The sequence below is a fragment of the Halichoerus grypus genome, chromosome 6, assembly GCF_964656455.1.
Source record: "Halichoerus grypus chromosome 6, mHalGry1.hap1.1, whole genome shotgun sequence".
NCBI classification, from domain to species: domain Eukaryota; kingdom Metazoa; phylum Chordata; class Mammalia; order Carnivora; family Phocidae; genus Halichoerus; species Halichoerus grypus.
In genome coordinates this window covers 158,707,694-158,728,560 of record NC_135717.1, presented here as the reverse complement: position 1 = coordinate 158,728,560, position 20,867 = coordinate 158,707,694, and the positions used below count along the sequence as shown (strand labels likewise).

General features: G+C 38.8%; 1 protein-coding gene across 5 annotated transcripts in view; it reads right to left on the bottom strand.

Annotated features, from left to right (window-relative positions):
- The window catches only part of ANO4 (anoctamin 4), a 433,834-nt gene that overhangs the window by 149,390 nt on the left and 263,577 nt on the right, over positions 1–20,867 (bottom strand). For all 5 annotated transcript variants that reach the window (XM_078076469.1, XM_078076470.1, XM_078076471.1 and 2 more), the window contains one exon: positions 1,419–1,519. In XM_078076469.1, the coding sequence (XP_077932595.1) occupies positions 1,419–1,519 (101 nt within the window). The remainder of the gene's footprint in view (positions 1–1,418; positions 1,520–20,867) is intronic.

Below are 20,867 nucleotides of genomic sequence, written 5' to 3'. Positions count from 1 at the left end.
TGCTTGAGAAATGTGTTCAGGTGTGAAGTTTTGTGAGACTGCTGGGGACGGATAATGTATCAATTTCACTAAGTTTTACTATCTCACTTTTATCAGAACATAGACTTTTGATCGTTGGCTATAAGATGCTGGTCTGATATATGACTCTAGCTAAGCATAGATTTCTTTTCCTTTTAGTCTTGATGTGTGATATAGTATTAATCCATATTGGACAGTTATAGCATTGATAAATAACTGGCTTTAATTATAATTACAGTATAACAAGTTTCAATGGAAACTAAATTGATAAATGACTCAGTGATTTTATATAATATTTTTTAATCCTTGGGTTCTCAGATTTCCTTTGTCACATTTTAAATATACAAATAAATCAAAAGTTTAGGACTATGTTTATCTCAATTCCTTTGAGAATTTTGCCTTGAGGTAAACAGATGCTAGAAATCCCAACCTCTATTTTGACTTGGTATTAGAACATAAAGGCCAATAAACAAAGAAAATAAGATGCACCAGGGAGATACATTACAGACCTCTGAATGGAAACTGCTCTTCTCTAAATGTGTCCCTAGCGCCTCTCCGTCTCTATAATTTTCCACAGCTCATTAAGAGGTATATTTTAGAATTGGCACAAGTTTGCCTGGTTTCTGTCATCTGACTTGGTCTTATTGGCAAATTGTGAATCAAGAGTATTTAATTCTTTAGCCCCTTTAGAACTGTCCTTGGTACTAAATCCCTCCATCTCCTTTAGAAGATTCCATTATTTACTTCCCACATATCTTGGCATTTATAATTTCAAGTTTAATACTTTATTTTATTTCCATCTAACAAATACAGATCACTTTTCTTTAATCTGTATGGAAAATATGAATATTCACTATGAAATGAAGGTAAATTAATCCTTTAAATAACTAAGCAATCCTCATATTTTCTAATTACCCTTGGAAAAAATATCTATGCTTGTTTTTGCACAGTATTTATGACTTGACTTTTTTAAAATTTAAAAACAGTTTATTTAAAAAATAGATCATATTTTTATGAAATTTTTTGAACTTGCTTTACTGGAAGCAGATTTGAATGTCAGGAAGGATCTGCACCACTGATGCCTGGGGTCTGGCCATTCAAAGCAGCAACACACAGGACTTCTGAAAATGGCATTTTAGAAATGAAAATGCTACTTGGAAAATGCTTCTTTCTCATAGGCACTTGACAAATCTACCTGCTAAGGACTGAATTAGCCAGAAATTTTCACAAAAAGCCATGAAGTCATTAGAAATCACAAAGACTTATGCATTTCCTAAACATTTTAAAGGATCTTCTCTAATAGTGTTCCAGTCTGCATTTCAGTTTTATTTGTTTCAAGAGAGGAGCACATTGGTTTACAGGGAAGCAGCAAGGAGTAGGGAAAATATATTTACACCTACCTGAAAGGCATTCTTACATTCATTTGTTCTGCATATCTTCCAAGCACTTCCCATGGGGCATGCAACTTCACAAAGATAATGTCACTATTTATTAGAGAGGACTGAAACAGAAAAAAGAAACTAAATTGAAAAGTATATCCAAGTCTCCTATGGTTTAAATTGAATTGGAACTTAGAACACATGAATCTATATGGAGTTTAAGATTTAGGGCATTCTTCACCAAAGAATTGGGTCCTTATGTGTGCATCCATTCATTCAAAAAATATACCACTGTGTGTCAGGCACTGGAGACCCAGCTGTGAACAAAAGAGATATGAATGGCATTTACATTCTGCAAACATACAAAAAAAAAAAAAGAAATAGGCAAAAACAAGTTTAAAAGAAAAGAATAAATTCAGATGGTGATGAATGTTCTGAAGATAATGAAGTTAATGGGAGAAGTTATAGGGAGGAGGGCACACACTACTTTGGGCAAGGGGTGCAGAAAAGGCCCCTCTGCAGAAGGGACATACAAATTTGAGACACAAAGGAGCCAGGGCTGGGTAAGAGCATGGGATGTGTGTTCTAGGTGCAAAGGCCCTAAGCTGGGAAATTGCTTGGTATGTCTGATGTTCCGGGGGCAGTAAGGAGAGCAGAGTGGCTGGAGTGTATTTATCATGAAAATTAGCATAAGAAGAGGCTCAAAAGATGAGAGGAGCCAGCCTGTGTAGTGCTTTACCAGCCCCAACAGGACAACTGGACTTTATTTTAGGAACACTGGAAAGTCATATTGATTTAGGTTTTCAAAGATCACTGTGGTTGCTGCACGGAGAAAAATTATAAGGGAGAAAAAATTTTGCTGCAGCAAAAGCAGAGAGAAGAAGAGATGCTCTCCATCAACCAGGCAAAAGCAAAAATTGGTGGTGGTGGAGATGGGGGGACTTGGTGATGTGAGCCTTGCATCTGGGTCAATGTCAGGGAAGGCTTTTTCAAAGGACTATGTTCTTTGGCCCAAAACTTTTGCCTCCTCTTGGGATTTTTATCAACACAGCACATAGACAGGGAAGTAAAGCAAGACTTTATATTTTATTTTTTAAGAGATTTTATTTATTTATTTATTTGAGAAAGAGCGAGCGAGAGACAGCCCAAGCTGGGGGAGGGGCAAAGGGAGAAGGAGAAGCAGACTCCCCGCTGAGCAGGGAGCCCGATGCGGGACTCGATCCCAGATCCCAGGACCTGGAGATCATGACCTGAGCCAAAGGCAGACACTTAACTGACTGAGCCACCCAGCACCCAGGACTTTACATTTTAATAACCACCCAACAAGTTTTGTTCTATGTCTCTGGCCAAAGGGACAACTCCAATTAGATTTTCTTTGGAAGTCATTTCCCAGGGGGAGGGCTGGGTTGTGGAAGGAGGTAGAAGAAAAATGAGAAAATAGTGAGCCAAACCGGCTTAAACCAGCAAAGTGGTCTATTATTTATCCATATCTTTTTCACACAGGCTCATTCTGGACTGCATGCCATTTAAATTTTTATAGTATAAGAATGTCAACAGATGTGTTAGGCTTTTGTGCCTAACCTCTCCTTGTAACAGTATTTATAAACAATCCAATACTTTTACACAGCTGACAAATATGGAAGCTCAAATTTATGGGGTAAATCTGCACTACGGGGAATTGTTTTTAAATTGCAGATGATGTGCAATTGCAATTCATTGCTCATATTTTCATTCAGAGTCTTCTTGCTGGGCTTATAAATATTTTACTTAATTTATAAGAATTCTTCAAGCTATTATGAAAATCAAATTGGTATCAACTACAAAGTTCCCAGGGACTCTGACAGTGCTGAATTTCCCAAGAGGAGGAGGTCCTGGGCCCAAATTCACAATGGTGGAGGGCACCCTTTGATACTGGTCTGAAAAACCAAACATTCTGGCAATTCAGGACGAAATGAGGTTTTATATTCTAGCTTGGGACAAGCAGATCTCTGACTGTAAGCCCCCTAAAAACAAGGAAAGTTTCTGTTATTCACGTTTAAATCCTCTGGGCCTAGCACAATGCCTGGTCCAGAAGGAGGACACAACCAATACTTATCTAATTCAGAATATGGTTAGTGAAATGTGAACAGTTAGTCCTGGCCCAGACGAAAGCTGTTTGTCCTGTGAAGCAAGAAGTACCTGCAGATGAAGTGACTCTTGAAGCCAGCATAGCTGATAACTGCAAATGAGGTGCCCACCCAGGGAACAGACAGGTCAGTACACACTGAAGATGTGATGGACCAGTGCTGGATCTCTTTGCACGAATTGGTTTTCTATTTAGTAACCTATTATATCCAATTCTCTCTATACTGGGTACTTAGAGCTATGTAGCCAGGGCGAGTGTGAATGAGCTCACAAGTGGCAGTGTCCATACAGAACACGGAGAAACCGCACACACCCACAAAAATCTCCATCCTGTCCCATTCATGTCTGCAGATGTAGATCTGAGATGTCTCAGCTTATCAGTTGAGCATTTTTGTACATTGGAAAAGACTGCCATTTATTTTCCAATATATAGTACAGTTTTCCAAATTATAAAACAGAAGAAAGACTATTTTCTAAAAAATAATGGATCTTATTGTTTATATTAAAGATATACTTCAGAGTCTGGGAAGGTTTTGTGGCTTTCCCACCTGGAAATGTTAATTGTGATAATGGGAATTCTTTAAACTCACTTAGCTTTCCTATAAGATTCTACATTTACTTGTTCTTTTTTCTCTCATCTTCCTACACGACAAAGAGGGAAACCATACAACAAGGAATATGGGAATGTGACTGATTCACAGATTCAACCAAACTATGATTTATAGCAGAATATAATCTTAGGATATACTCTCTTCATAAAATTATTATAATAGCTAAATTTACAAAAAGTAAATACAGTGGAATAAAAATCATTTTGTAGCTCTCCATGAATATATGAAAACATTAAAGAGAATACATTAAAATATTCTACTTAGGGCACATTTTTTAAATGCCACATTTATGTGTGTGGAAAAGCCAAGTTCATCATCTGAACACATACAAAGTCAACTAAAATTCTAATGTGGGATCTCTTCCATTTTCTGCAAAAAAGTATAGCTGTTTTGAATCATTCAGCATGATAAAAATAACTTCATTTTGCTTATTTCAATTATAATAATTATAAAGCCATTACTTTATTATTATTTTCTAGAGCTTTGTAATTTTGGAAGCACTTTCACATTGTTACCTCATTTTATTCCTACGCAAACCTTGCAAGGGAGGCTTTCCTTCAATTTCTTAAAGGGGAGAGAGAGACTGGTCAAGTAATTCACTCATAGCCAAACTGAACATTTATCCCAGATACAGTTAAGACTCACATCCCTTGACTCCCTTGTCAATTCTACCTAATAAATTCTGAGGTTTAAATAATTTCTGAATTGTTCTTTTATCAGTTTATATAAACTAAACTGAAAAGAATTCTATATATTAGAAAACAAAGCAATAAAAATGAAGCAAAATTAAGCTATTAATGAACTGAGATTTGATTTGAGACAATTAAAAGTTATTTTCATAATCTTGAGAAAAACGTTAACTGAATTCCCTTGGACGATGATGGATGTCTATTCATAGGTCGTGTGTGTGTGTGTGTGTGTGTGTGTGTGTAACTTATTATTTACACTCAGTTTTTAAAGGATGAACTGAACTTCAGCCCAGAAAAATAAATATGAAACAGATTACTGCTAATTATATGGCTCATATATCACTTTTTTTTTCTACCACTGAAAGATTATGCTACTGTTTCTAAATAGGTTTTTCCTCATTATTACATGTTCCTTTCCACATAAATCCAAGTGCACAAGTGACAAAGCGAAGAGAAATGAAAATGATTTTTTGAAACAGAGTTGTTTCATTAATATCCCACCCTTTAGTTTAGAACCATGGGGAGAAGAAAAATGGCCAGTTAGAGGAGTTTGGAAAACATCCTGAGAAATTAAGAAGTAGCAAGGAAACTACCTCCAGTAGAAAGAGATAATATTCACAGAAAACATTCCTTCTTTCTTTCCTTCATTCAACAAGATCCCATTCAACATCTTCTATGCACTAGATGCTAGGAGTGCAAGGATATATATAAGTCCTGGTCCTCGCCTGGGTATGTCATGATTTAGTAAGGGAAGGTTAGATCAAGCACCAGTAAGGAAAAAGAGAAATATCATGCCATTATCTAATTTAAGGCATCTCTCTCAGACATATATGGATGCACACATGTTTACATCTCATGACCCCTGATACCATTGCTGAGGAGATGCTGATGGAGAGACAGGTTGGAAGTGGGGCATGGAGATAGAGCACAAACTCAGTTTTGGAAATGTTAAGTTTCAGTTACCCATGAGAAGATGCCTTGTGCATAGTTAGATAAATTAGTCTGGAGCTCAGGGGAGCAGTCTAGGCAAGAGATACAAAGTAAGCATGGCCAGGACATAGATGGTATTTAAATCTATGGGATTGGAAGAGGTCACTTTGAGAGAGAGTATAGGTGCAGAGCCACATGGGTAGCTGAACTTCAGAAGTTAGTTTAAGAATGCACACTCTGTATTTGTATCTTTGGGGTAAATACCTAGTAGTGCAATTTCTGGGTCATAGTGTAGGTCTATTTTTAATTTTTTGAGGGACCTCCATACTGTTTTCCAGAGTGGCTGCACTAGTTTGCATTCCCACCAGTACTGTAAGAGGGCACCTGCACCTCAATGTTTATAGCAGCAATGTCCACAATAGCCGAACTATGGAAAGAGCCCAGATGTCCACTGACAGATGGATAAAGAAGATGTGGTATTTATATACAATGGAATATTACTCAGCCACCAAAAGGAATGAAATTTTGCCATTTGCAACAATGTGGATGGAACTATAGGGTATTATGCCAAGTGAAATAAGTCAGAGAAAGACAATTATCATATGATTTCACTATATATGGAATTTAAGAAACAAAACAGATGAACAGAGGGGAAGGGAGGAAAAAATAAAATAAGACAAAATCAGAGAGGGATATAAACCATAAAAGACTCTTAACTCTATGACACAAACTGAGGGTTGCTGGAGGAGTGGTGGGTGGGGGATGGGGTAACTGGGTGATGGGCATTAAGGAGGGCATGGGATAGAATGAGCACTGGGTGTGATGAATCACTAAATTCTACCTCTGAAACTAATAATACACTATGTGTTGACTACATTGAATTTAAATAAAAAATTAAAAGAGAAAAAAACAAAAAAAGAATGCAGACTCTGAGGTCAGACTACATATATTCATATTCATATGTGTCTCTCTTACCAGCTCTGTGATCTTGGGCAAGCTATTTAACCTCTCTGTGCCTCAGTTGTTCAACTGTAATATGGGAAATGACAGCAATAACTAACTATGGAATCATATTAAATGGCATAATATGGATAAGATGCATAGGTAAAAACATGTTAATTATCATGATCTCCAAAAAGGGTCACGCCGTATTGGTGGTGTTGGGAAGAAAACAGCACTCTTACTCATCCAAGTTACAAACTGTAAATGTGGCAAATAAGGAACCAATATCTAAGGAGAATTTTCCAGTCTTTGACTACAAGTTTAAGTCTGAAGAAACCCTGAGAGTCAAGCCCCCAATTTCTGTCTCAGGATCCCTCCATGGTCCCCAGGGTCTCTTATATGTTCCTCAAGGACATTCATTCATTAACATTCAACAGATATTCACTGACTACTACATATCAGATACTCTGTGAATATACAAGGTAGACAGAATTTAGTTCAGAGTAGTAGACAAACATTAAACAACACATAAACATATGATTTAAAATTATGAGACGTGCCAAAAAGGAAAAAATATAATGCTGTGGGAGAGAAGAACTGGAGGCACCTGGCTTTAGATTGCCTGGTTGACCTCTGAAGGTATGGCATCTAACCTGAGATCCAAAAGATAAGAAAGGGCTAGCCATGGAGAAGCCAAATGAAGAGCATTCCAGACAGAGGGAACAACAAGTATGAAGACCTGGAGATTGTACCATAAATTGAAAGGTGACTGGACATTGTAAGGTGTGAAGTAGGGAGAATTACCTGAGATGAGTTTGGAGAAAATGGCTGAAAATGGAGAAAATGGCTGAAAATGGAGAAAATGGCTGTGGACAGATCATGCCAGGCCAAGTTCAATGTGGTAAGGAGTTCAGATTTTATTCTGTAAGGTCACTGAAAAATCACCAATGGGTTAAATGCAGGAAGGTAACAGAATTATTTGTTTTATAAAGCATACTGTGAATGTCCTGTGGAAAATGTCCCAGAGGGAACACAAGACTTGGAAGGTCAATAGGAAAGTTATTCCAGTAGGTCAGGTGAGACCAGATGATGGCTGAAACCAGAAGGCAGATATAGTGAGGAAAAAATGGACAGACTAGAGATTAATTTGGAGGTAGATTTGAAAGGATTTAGGACTGGTCAAATGAGAAGAGAGAGAAAAAAATCCAGTGTCCAGATTAGTGTGCATGTTGTTTCACCTGGAAAATGAATGGATGGCTGTACCAAACAATGAAATAGAGAAGAATCAGGGAAAAGATGTCTGTTTACTTTGGGATATGCTATGTTTGAGATCCCTAGGAGATATTTACACTCAAGTGTGAAGTAGGCAAATGGGTATGTGAGTCTGGCTCGGGGTGGGGTTTGGGGAGATGGGACTTATTAATTTGAGAATTACAGACACACCATTGATATTTAAAAGCACAGAACTTGATGAGGTTACCTAAGGAAGTTGCAAAGACTAGGCACTAGGGCACACTGACATTTAGAAGGTCTGGAAGAGGAGAAAGCAACCATCAAAGGAGACTAAGAAGGAGCCACCAGAGAAGTAGGTGGGAAACAACAAGAGGGACAAAACAAAGCTGGGAGGAATGGGGGTTTCTAGAAGGATGACAGCTCAGGGAACCCTTCCCACAGCTAACCCAGGCTGCTGCCTCAAGTTGGCCTTATTCAGTAGTGCCATTTGTCTCATCTCTGCTGCTGCAGCTGCCTCTTTGTGCTTGCTGACACTGCCACTGGCCCTGGCTCTGAAGAGGATGCAGAGCTGAGGTGGAACAGTTTCCAACAGTGTTCAGCTCTTCCCTGAAGGGAAGCCAGGAGCTTCCATGAGGAGTCAGAGCTAATTTCAAGGACGGCACACAAGTACCAAGCCAGGTCTCTCCCAAGTGCCTCTCCCTGCCACATGCAAACCAGCAGCAAAGAATGAAGCCCACACACGGCTCCCTTTGCCCACAATGGGGAGAGCTGTCAGCCCTCTCAGAGCACTTTGTCAAGGGCTCAGAAGTGCCTTGAGTCTGTGCTCTTCACCTGGAGTTCCCTGTCTCTGTCTGTATGCTCTCCACACTTCTCCCAGGAATTCTCAGGCAAAAACTCCTGCCAACCTCCCAGGATTTCTGAGATGGACATACAGATCGACCTCCCCTCTACCTCCATGCCTTCATCACACATACATATGCTGATTTCAAAATAAAAGCTCATTGCAATTTGAGTTTCATTTTACATCTATGATATAGGTCTGAATGAGATCATGATCTTGTACATACTCACACATGGATAGAGCATGTATGTGTACACATAAAGGAAATATACCAGAAATCACATTTGCCACAGAAACCTTATTCTGGGAAATTTTTATCTATTTATTTTCATTTCAGGTCCATTTTCACTGGTTGGTTTATATTAAAACAGGATGGTGGCAATTCTTAAAAAGTAGCAGGAGAGAGAAAAGCAATTTAAAAGGATTTGATTAATCATTTATTTATCAAACATTTATTGCATGTGTATTAATCACTAGTTCTGTGCTGAGAAAGGGTCATTGGTGTTATAAAGAGGCAACTAACTCTGATGTGCCTTGGTCTACACAAAAAAGGAGCCAGTTCCTGTCCATGAGAAGCTAATACCCTAGCCATGGAGATACAATAACTGAATATGTAATTTGAGGAGAATTATAAAACAATAAATAAACAATGCATGATATGTAACCTTTCTTCATACATTGAAAAAAAAAATAGAGTAGAGAAACCACATGGTGTAATGCTTAAAAGTCCTAGCTCTGGGATTCCTAAGCTTTGGAATTCAAGGTTCAAGGGCCAGATAGGCTACCATAGTAGCTGATGACCTTGAGCAAAATATTTCATCTCTATAAGCCTCCATTTCTCTCATCTGTGAAATGTGAATAACAGCATTTACTTCAGATTTCTTCTGAGAACTACAAGGTTTAATGCATGCAAAGTATTTAGTTAGTTCCTTGTGCACTAAAAATGCTCTTTAAAGGGTGAGGAAGGTATGTGAATCATCATCAAAGGCATTTTGAAAATATTTTCAAAAGTTAAAGCTTTGATTGAGGAACAAAAAAGATCGCTTCTTCCAACCTGGTTTGCAGATTTTGGCCATGAAAATGTAGTGATGGAACATTAGGAATAAAGAGGTATTTGCTTGGAGGGACTAGGAAAGGCAGTTGCATGTGAAAACTAAAGATTGTTTCCTCTCCATTGATATTACAGAGTGAATGTCTGGTTCAAGGGAGCCTGCCTCTCTCACTTGCAAGCTCATTAGATTCTGGTTTCATCTAAAATAAATAGAAAGACTGGGGTTATGTCTGTACCCAAAAGGAAGAGGGAACAGGTGGAATGGGAGAATGAAATGGAGGCCTGTTTGGGAATAGTCTCCATAGGTCTAGGTTCGTCCACAGCACCCCGAGAAGTCTTGGGGCCCTACAAGAGATTGCTGAAGTTAAAAAGGTCCCTTTATCATCTTAGGTCAACTGAACTCAAAAGATGATGCCAAATCCTTTATTTAAACTTGAAGGAAATGGTCTTAAAAGAGCTGGAACTTAGGGCACAGAAGACTAAAAAGACCTAGGCATAGATACTTTCCAAAAGTATCCAGAAGTATCCTTGCCTTGTCTTGAAAGGTAACCATTGGCCAACTGGGTGCTGCGGTGCAGTGGAAAGAACACCTGGGCAGGAAAGAACACCTGCCACAGCTTTCCATTGCACACCTGGGTAAGTCACTTCACTCCTCTCTCAGTTCCCCTCTGACCACACAGAGATAACATGACCCCTGAGCTGCAGACTTCCACAGTCTTTGAGGCACAGATTGGAATAAGCTATGAAAGCATGTTTAAAACTACCCAGTCCCGGCCCTGTCTCTGACTGGACCTTCGATTTGGAAACTGATCTCTTCCTCTCTGCCCTCAGTTTCCTCACCTTCAGAAGGAAGGTCTGGAATCATTCAGTTTGTTCCAAATGTGTTCAGTGGAAGTGTCCCTGGAAATCGTGGTGGTCTTTGCAGATGACCATGAATCTCATCCTGGGAACTGTAATTTAACACTCACTCACTTATCCATTCATGTATTCCACAAAACTTTACTGAGAGCCTGTGAGGCGTCAGGAGGACAGCTATGAATAAGACAGACCGAATCGTTGCTTCTGTGAATTCTACTGGGGAGAGAGAGACTCTCAATAAACAGGTATATAATATTTCTGATGGTATGCTTTGAAGAAGAATAAAGAAGGGTAAGGAAATAGAAAGTAATGGTGGGAAGAAGATATTATTTTAGATAGAGTGGTGTGAATAGGCTTTTTGATAAGGTGACATTTGAGCAGAAACCTGAAGAAAGCACTTAAGAATGCAGTTTCATTATCCAAGGAGAGAACATTCCAGGCAGCAAGAAGAGTCAAGGCAAAGGGCCTGAGGCATAAATATGCCTCCTGTTTCATTTTATTGAGCACAAAGGGTCAAATCAGGGTAGTCACTTGCACCTGTTCTGTATACCCTAGGGCAAATAGCTGGATGTCACTTTCTCATAACTGTATTGGTACGAAAACAAAGCAAACCCTTAAAATGCTGGGTCAAAAAGAAAAAGATATTAATTTCAGCTAGGAACTTAGATAAGCCTCTTGGAGAAAAAGACCGCAGTGGTTCAGACCTAAAGACACATACAGATTGAAAGTGAAGGGATGAAAAAAGATATTCCATGCAAATAGAAATAAAAAAATAAAAGGCAGGGTAACAATACTTATATAAAAAATAGACTTTAAGAAAAGACTATAACAAGACACGAAGAAGGGCCTTACATTATGATAAAGGGACCAGTCCAACAAGAGGATATAACAATTATAAATCTCTATGCACCCAACATAGGAGCACCTAAATATATAAAGCAAATATTAACAGATGTAAGGGTAAAAATTGACAGTAGTACAATAATAGTAGGAGACTTTCACACCCCACTTACATCAGTGAGTAGATCAACCACACAAAAAAATCAATAAGAAAACAGTGGCTTTGAATGACACATAAGAACAGATTGACTTAAGAGATATATACAGAACATTCTGTCCAAAAACAGCAGGATACATATTTTTTTTCAAGCGCACATTGAATATTCTCCAGGATAAATCATGTTAGACCACAAAACAAGTCTCAATAAATTAAGAAGATTGAAATCACATCAAGGATCTTTTCTGAGCAAATTGCCATGACCAGAAATCAATTACAAGGAAAAAAAAAAAACAGAAAAAACACAAACACATGGACATACTACTAAACAGCCAATGGGTAAATGAAGAAATCAAAAAGGAAATAAAAAAATACATGCAGACAAAAGAGAATGGAAACATAACTGTCCCAAATATTTGGAACATGGCAAAAGCAGTTCTGCAAGTATATAGTGATATAGGCTTACCTCAAGAAACAAGAAAAATCTCAAACAATCTAACCTACACATAAAGAAACTAGAAAAAGAGGAATAAAGCCCAAAGTTAGTAGAAGGAAAGTAATAATAAAGATCAGAGTAGAGGAGCACCTGGGTGGCTGGGTCAGTTGAGCATCTGGCTCTTGGTGTTGGCTCAGGTCATGATCTCAGGGTTGTGGGATCCAGCCCTGAGTAGGGGGTCTTCACTCAGTGAGGAGTCTGCTGGAGATTCTCTCCCTCTCCTGCTGCCCCTCCCCCTGCTCGTACTCTCCCTCTCTCTCAAATAATAAATAAAATCTTTTAAAGATCCGAGTAGAAATAAATGAAATGGAGGAAAAAACAATAGGAAAGATCAATGAAACCAAGAACTAATTCTTTGAAAAGATAAACAAAATTGATAAACCTTTAGCCAGATTCATCAAGATAAAAAGAGAGAACTCAAGTATACAAATTTGTACAACCACTGTGGTAAACAGTATGGTGGTTCCTCAAACAATTAAAAATAGAAATACCATACAATCCAGTAATTCCACTACTGAGTATTTACCCAGAGAAAATGAAAACACTGTGTGTGTAAGACAGTTGAATCACAGACCTGTACCTCTGAAACAAATAATACGTTATATGTTTAAAGAAAAAAAAAAGATAGTAGGAAGGGAGAAATGAAGGGGGGAAAATCGGACGGGGAGATGAACCATGAGAGACTATGGACTCTGAGAATCAAACTGAGGGTTTTAGAGGGGAGGGGGTGGGAGGATGGGTTAGCCTAGTGATGGGTATTAAAGAGGGCACATACTGAATGGAGCACTGGGTGTTATACACAAACAATGAATCATGGAACACTACATCAAAAACTAATGATGTAATGTATGGTGATTAACATAACATAATAAAATAAAATTAAAAAAAGAAATGAAAACACTAATTCAAAAAGATATATGAGCCCTATGTTTGTTGCAATATTATTTACAATATCCAAGTTATGGAAGCAACCTAAGTGTCCAATGATAGATGAATGGGTAAAGAAGTTGTGGGCTGTGTGTGTGTGTGTGTCCCTATATTATACCTTAGAGGATATTATGTTAGGTGAAATAAGTCAGACACAGAAAAACAAATATCATATGATTTCATCTGTATATGGAATCTAAAAAACAAAACAGAAACAATCATAAATACAGAGAAGAAATTGGTGGTTGCTGGGGGGGGAGGGTGAAGGGGATAATGAGGTACAAACTTTCAGTTATAAAATAAATAAGAATGAAGGGGGGTAAATCAGAGGGGGAGACGAACCATGAGAGACTATGGACTCTGAGAAACAAAGTGAGGGTTCTAGAGGGGAGGAGGGTGGGGGGAATGGGTTAGCCTGGTGATGGGTATGAAAGAGGGCACGTTCTGCATGGAGCACTGGGTGTTATACACAAACAATGAATCATGGAATACTACATCAAAAACTAATGATGTAATGTATGGTGATTAACATAATAATAAAAAATAATAAAAAAAATAAAAAAATAAATAAGTCACGAAGTGAAAAGTACAGCATAGGGAATACAGTCAATAATATCGTCATAATGTTATATGGTGACAGATGGTAACTACACTTACAGTGAGCATAGAATAATGTATAGAATTGTCAAATCACTATGTTGCACACCTGAAACTAATACAATATTGTATGTCAACTCTAATTCAATTAAAAAAAAAACAAAAACAGTGGCAGCGGTAGTGCTACCACATGCTAGGAAGTATTTTAGGGGTTTTACATACATTAAATAATATAATCTTCACCAAACCCTATGAGGCAAGCATTATTGGTATCCTAATTTATTGCAGACAAGAAATCAAAGCACAAAGAGGTAGAGTACCCTTGCTAAGATCACACAGTAAGTAAGGAGTGGAGTCTAGGTTCTCATCAAGGCAGCTGGACTTCAGAACAATTCTGCACCAGAGGAGAGCCGGGGCTAAAGGGAATGTATTTTCTCATGGATTCAATTCCACTGTCATTTTATTTTTTGGAAAAATGCTTAGTTACACATTGGAATCCAGGGTATAGTGCATACAGTTCCCTCTACACATCCTAAAATGAATGTTAAGGCCAGTAGTCAAAACAAATTTGAAACCCAGTTCTTCCACTCACGATGTGTATTTCTGGGCACGTTATTAGTTCATGAGCCTCCATTTCCTCATTTGTAAAACGGGGATAACAACACACACCTTGCAGGGTTGTTCTGACATTGACATGGTTGTGCTATAAATGGTTGACTAAGGATTTCATCTTCTTCCCAGAGTTACTGAATGCTTGATGGACATTCCGCTAACCCCTTGCTGATGCTACAATTCTATTCTCTGAAACTTATGGAGAATTGTACATTTCTGGAGGGGTAAAGGCTCGAGGTAATCACGAAGCAATTTCTGCTCCTCTCAGCAGGCCTGCCATCTAGCCAGCTGTGTGTCATGCCATCTAGCCACCTGCACTTTTCTGAGCTTCCATTTTCTCTGAAAAATAAGGGTGTACATCTCTAAGGAGATTTTTTTTCTTTTTTGCATTTTTAAACTTGATTCCCTTAGGGACACATGAGAATTTGTGAGTATAGTTCAAAAAGACTCTTCAGCTGATTCTGATATAATTCTCTCTCTACAACTCATGCACTCATGCACAACACACAGTCACTATGCCCTGGTGGAAAGAAACCTCTGAGGCACTGTATATATTCCTAAATGGCCTCAATGTTCATTCCCTGAGAATGATGTTAGCGTCAGCAACAGGAAATACATGTGTGAAATGACCGCTCACTCCTCCTCAGCAGACATTTAAATGGGGTTGTCCATTCATGCTCTAGTCTCATCTACTTGTTTTCCCTGGATGATCTCATACCTTCCCAATGGCTTTCAATGTCACCTATCGTCCAAAGTCTCCCAGATTCTTATCTCTGGCCCAGACCTCTCTTCTGAGTTCCAGATCAGCCTAGCCAATGACTACCATGATACTTGCCCTCGGCTGTCTCATTGGCACATCAGACTCTATGTGTCTAAAATGGATCCACTTCTCTGGTAAAACTGCTCTTCTCCTGAGTACCCCCAGATTCAGGAAATGGCAAAACCAGCCATCAAGTTGCTCAAGTCCAGGAGTTGTCTTTGACTTCTCCTTCTTCCTTACCCCACATACAATTACTCACCAAGTCTTATTGATCTTCCCTCTTAAAATGCCTTTGAATCTGCCCACTTCTCTCCACCTCCACTGCCACCATCCTCCTTTGAGCCACCATCATCTATCTCCTCAAAGACTGCAACAAACAGCCTCTTAGCCGGGCTTGTTCCAATTCCATTCTTCTTCTTTTTTTTTTTTTTTTCCAATTCCACTCTTGCCTTGTGTATTTTCACTGGCATCAGAAACATCTTTAAAAATGCATTGTGATCCATGGTTTCCCATGGCTCTCTGGAAAATCACTAAAGTGGTTATTTCATGCCACTCTTTCTTTCTCTAGGTTCCAGTCACATGGGCCTTTCTTCTTCTTTCTAAATCACCAAGCTCCTGACAGTCTCAGGGTTTCCTCATATGCTATTTTCTCTGCCTGATAAATTCCAGGCTCTTTCAGGTCTCAAGTTATTTGGTAGGCAGAATTTTAATATTATCTGCAAGATTCCCACCCTCCTGTTGTACTCGTCTGGTATAACCTCCTCTCCTTGTGGAACCTGTGAATATGAGGGGCTATCACTTCTGGGATCAGGATACTGATCTGCTGATTGAGTTAATCATAAATACAGATTATCCTGGATTGACCTTAACTAATTAGGTTAGTCCTCAAAAGAGAGCCTTGAGATCAGAGAGATTCTGCTGCTGGTTTTAAGGAAGTGAGCTACTGTATTGTAAGAGGGTCGGGGCGCCTGGGTGGCTCAGTCGGTTAAGCGTCTGCCTTCGGCTCAGGTCATGATCCCAGGGTCCTGGGATCGAGCCCCGCCATCGGGCTCCCTGCTTGGCAGGAAGCCTGCTTCTCCCTCTCCCACTCCCCCTGCTTGTGTTCCCTCTCTCTGTCAAATAAATAAATAAAATCTTAAAAAAAAAAAAAAAAAGAGGGTCTATGATGGTGAGGAATCATGAGTGGTTCTAGGAGCTGAGAGCAGTCCCTGGTTGGCAGCCAGTAAGAAAATGGGGGTGTTGGTCCTACAACCTCTAGAAACTAAATTCTGCTAAAAACCATGTGAGTGAAGCTTAAGCTCCAGAAAGGAATGCAACCTGGCTGACACCTGATGGTAGTGTTGTGGGATCCTGATCAAAAGACCCTGTTGAATTATACCTGGAATCCTGACACCTGCAGAAACTATGAAATCATAAACATAGGTTATTTTAAGCCTCTTTTAAATTTGAGGTAATCTCTTATGCAGCAATATAAAACTAATACACGTCACATTTCAATGAGTTAATTCTGTAATTATGTATTACACTGTTGTCTCTAGGAGACTGTTCAGCTTCTCCATAGCTGTATTCCCAATACCCAGTATGTTACTAAGCACACAGACATTGAGAATGAATGTTCCCTAAATTAATTTATGAACATCTTGGAGTCTAGACTATGAATAGCTTTTTCATGTTGTTGATTACTTTGTTAAAACCCTATTAGAAAAAAATTCATCTTCTTGCTACCACAAAGGCTTCAAAATGGCTTAAATTTATGAGGAGCTCAAGTAAACACTCCTCTAGGTCACAATCAGGAGAGATCCAGTGGTAAGGAGCTAAACACAAATCTTCACACAGTTCATCAAAGGTTCCCTCTATTGCCCTTAAGTGAACACCAATGCAACCTACTCTTGGTTACTCTGTATCAACCCTGGTGATTCCTACATCAAGCTTAGGAAACTTACTTCACATCAGGTTATCTGAAGAAAATCAATATCTGGTCTATCATTCAAGATGGGCTAAGTTATGCTACAACAACAAATAACCCCAAATATCAGTGACTTAAAATGGTAGAGCTATTTTGTCAATATGGTAGCTACTGGCCATGTGTGGCTACTGAGCACTTAAAATATAGCTAGTCCAAATTGAGATATGCTAGCTGTAGAAAATACACTAAATTCTGAAGACTTAAAATACCTGAAATAAAGAATGTAAAATACCTAATTTCTATATTGATTACATGTTTAAATAATTTCATCTATTGGATTAAATAAAACTATTAAAAATTGATTTGATTTTTTTTTTTTTTTTTACTTTTGACCTGTGACTATTAGAAAATTTAAAATCACATAACTTTTATTGGCTGGTGTGCAATGACAAAGGTTGATTTCTTTTTTTTTGCTACCTGTCCTTTGCAGGTCAGCTCACTTTAGTAATTCAGTGATTCATGATGATGGGTCACTGTGTCAGAGGGAAGGAAGATCCCAAAGGGTCTCATAAGGACACATGCCACTTCTGTGCCCATCCCATTGGACAGAAATAGTCATATGGATCCATTTGTCTATAAGACCATCAGGAAGAGGGATTATATCTGATGAGTAGTGCTAATTAATACACACTGGTATAGAATAGCCTTCCTCCATCACCTACTTAGGATCACAGTAAATCTAGCGTATAAAACAAATGTCTTTTCTTCCTCACAACATAATGAATCATAAAGCTGGGGAGAGCATGTGCTATGGTGAGCTCTGTGAATTGTGTAAGATTGTTGAATCACAGACCTATACCTCTGAAACAAATAATACGTTATATGTTTAAAAAAAAAAAAAGAAGAAGAAGAAGATAGTAGGAAGGGAAAAATGAAGTGGGGGAAATCGGAGGGGGAGACGAACCATGAGAGACTATGGAGTCTGAGAAACAAACTGAGGGTTCTAGAGGGGAGGGGGGTGGGAGGATGGGTTAGCCTGGTGATGGGTATTAAAGAGGGCACGTTCTGCATGGAGCACTGGGTGTTATACGCAAACAATGAATCATGGAACACTACATCAAAAACTAATGATGTAATGTATGGTGATTAACATAACATAATAAAAAAAAGTGTTATATCACTATAGTGGGGGAAAAAAGTCATTCAAACAAACAACGTTATTAAAGGTAATCTTAACTACATCCCAAGCACTATATTGGCCCCTGGGGATATAGAGAAAGCTAAGACCTGTTCCTGCATCTCAGGGAACTCACATTTTAGCAGAGCCATTATTATACTAACTATAAATAATGCGATGGATATGAACAGAAGTTGGTTTAATGTCCTATGGGAGGATAGGAGTGAAAATGCTTCCTTTGTGGATGATCCCTCTGTGTAGCACTAAATCTCTCCTCGGAAGTAAGGAATGTCATTTCTGATCTACATAACCTGAAAAGTCCTTTCACTTGTTACAGATCATCATAACATCTCCCTGTTCCTTCAAGGTAGCATATTAGATAAGTTGAATGTGGAGACATCTATATCACTATTATGCTTTATATTATCATAAATGATCAACCCACTGATAACTAACATACGAATAACCCATGTGTCATTATGCCCTTACTAAATTACAGTGATTAACAGCCATAAAATAAGCACGACCCAGAAAGGACAGATGCACAGGGTGGCTGGTGCCAGTGAAGAAGCAATTTAACTTTGGAAATACCTTCTAATGAGCTTGGAAAGGTTAGGACATCCTTCCTAGGCCTGTTCTATTTATCTTTTGGTGGAAATGCTGATCAAAATTGGAGAATGCAATAATAGGGCACATAGCTGTATAGCTTACAAAGTGCTTTTTCCTAAAGGTTATGAAAAAGTTGTCAAGAATGGGGTTCATTGAGTTTTGATAACAAAGAAATGTACCTGATAGGTTATACCTAACTCATATCAGCATTATGCCAGTAAGGAACCGATGTATCTCCTTTGCCTATTTTATAGCACTAAGATATCTATCTATTGACATAGATATAAATATACAGATATATATTAGGTATTATATAATATATAAATATTAAATAGGTTAAATATTAGATAATATAAATGTTAATATATATTAGATAATGCATTTGAAACCATGTTGTGTGGGTTACATTAATGTGTCCCTGACATTGAGTTCTCTTCTCCTTCAGGGAAAATGGTCTTCTGAGTTTTCTGGTCCACTATGGTAGGCTGGAACCATATCATGAGCTCTGGCTATTGAGCTGTGAGCAGAACCTTGAAGACTGCTGTGTGATTCATCTTTCCCTGCTACAGAAGGAGGTGTCTGGGTGAAACTTCCCTGGTAACTATAAGAGTAGTCTCCTTCCCCCTCCCCTATTATCCTGACATCAAGAACTAAACCCTGTTGCCTTAAGCCTCCGAGATGACAAAGCCTTGAGTGACATGGGAAGTTATATAAAGATCTGCATGGAACTTCATGAGATCACAAGGAGATCTAGCAGGAAAGAGAACCCAGAAACAAGACTGAGGATACTCCATTATTTTGGAGATCAAACAGAAAGTAGGCAAGCAAGGGAGACTGAGAAACGGCCAATGAAGAAGGGAGAAAGCTAGGAGAGCATGACATGCTCCAGAGCCAACTGAACATTTTTCAAGGTGCAAACAACAAACTATGAGCAGCGATGCTGCTGACAATGTCAGTAAGATAACAGAGATGACATGACTGCTGGATTTCGGTAATGGCCGACCCTTATGAAAGCTGTTTCTGTTGAATGAAGGAGAAAGCTCAGCCTGAGTAGTTTGAAAGGCAAATGGCAGGTGAGAAAGCGGAGACAGTGATACCAGACAAATCTTTCAGGAAGATTTTCTGTGAAGTGGAGAAGAAAAATGGGGCAGTCATTGGAGGAGAACATGGGGGTCAAGGGATTTCTCTCTTTAAGATGTGAGTTACAGAACAAAACCAAAAGACAACCGACAGAATGGGAGAAGATATTTGCAAATGACATATCAGATAAAGGGCTAGCATCCAAAATCTATAAAGAACTTCTTAAACTCAACACCCAAAGAACAAATGATCCAATCAAGAAATGGGCAGAAGACATGAACAGACATTTTTCCAAAGAAGACATCCAAATGGCCAACAGACACATGAAAAAGTGCTCAACATTGCTCGGCATCAGGGAAATCCAAATCAAAACCTCAATGAGATACCACCTCACACCAGTTAGAATGGCTAAAATTAACAAGTCAGGAAACGACAGATGTTGGTGGGGATGTGGAGAAAGGGGAATCCTCCTACACTGTTGGTGGAAATGCAAGCTGGTGCAGCCACTCTGGAAAACAGTATGGAGGTTCTTCAAAAAGTTGAAAACAGAGCTACCATACGATCCAGCAATTGCACTACTGGGTATTTACCCCAAAGATACAAATGTAGGGATGCAAAGGGGTACATGCACCCCGATGTTTATAGCAGCAATGTCCACAATAGCCAAACTATGGAAAGAGCCAAGCTGTCCATCGACAGATGAACGGATAAAGAAGATGTGGTATATATATACAATGGAATATTATGCAGCCATCAAAAGGAATGAAATCTTGCCATTTGCAACGACGTGGATGGAACTGGAGGATATTATGCTGAGCGAAGTAAGTCAATCAGAGAAAGACACGTATCATATGACCTCACTGATATGAGGAATTCTTAACCTCAGGAAACAAACTGAGGGTTGCTGGAGTGGTGGGGGGTGGGAGGGATGAGGTGGCTGGGTGATAGACATTGGGGAGGGTATGTGCTATGGTGAGCACTGTGAATTGTGCAAGACTGTTGAATCACAGATCTGTACCTCTGAAACAAA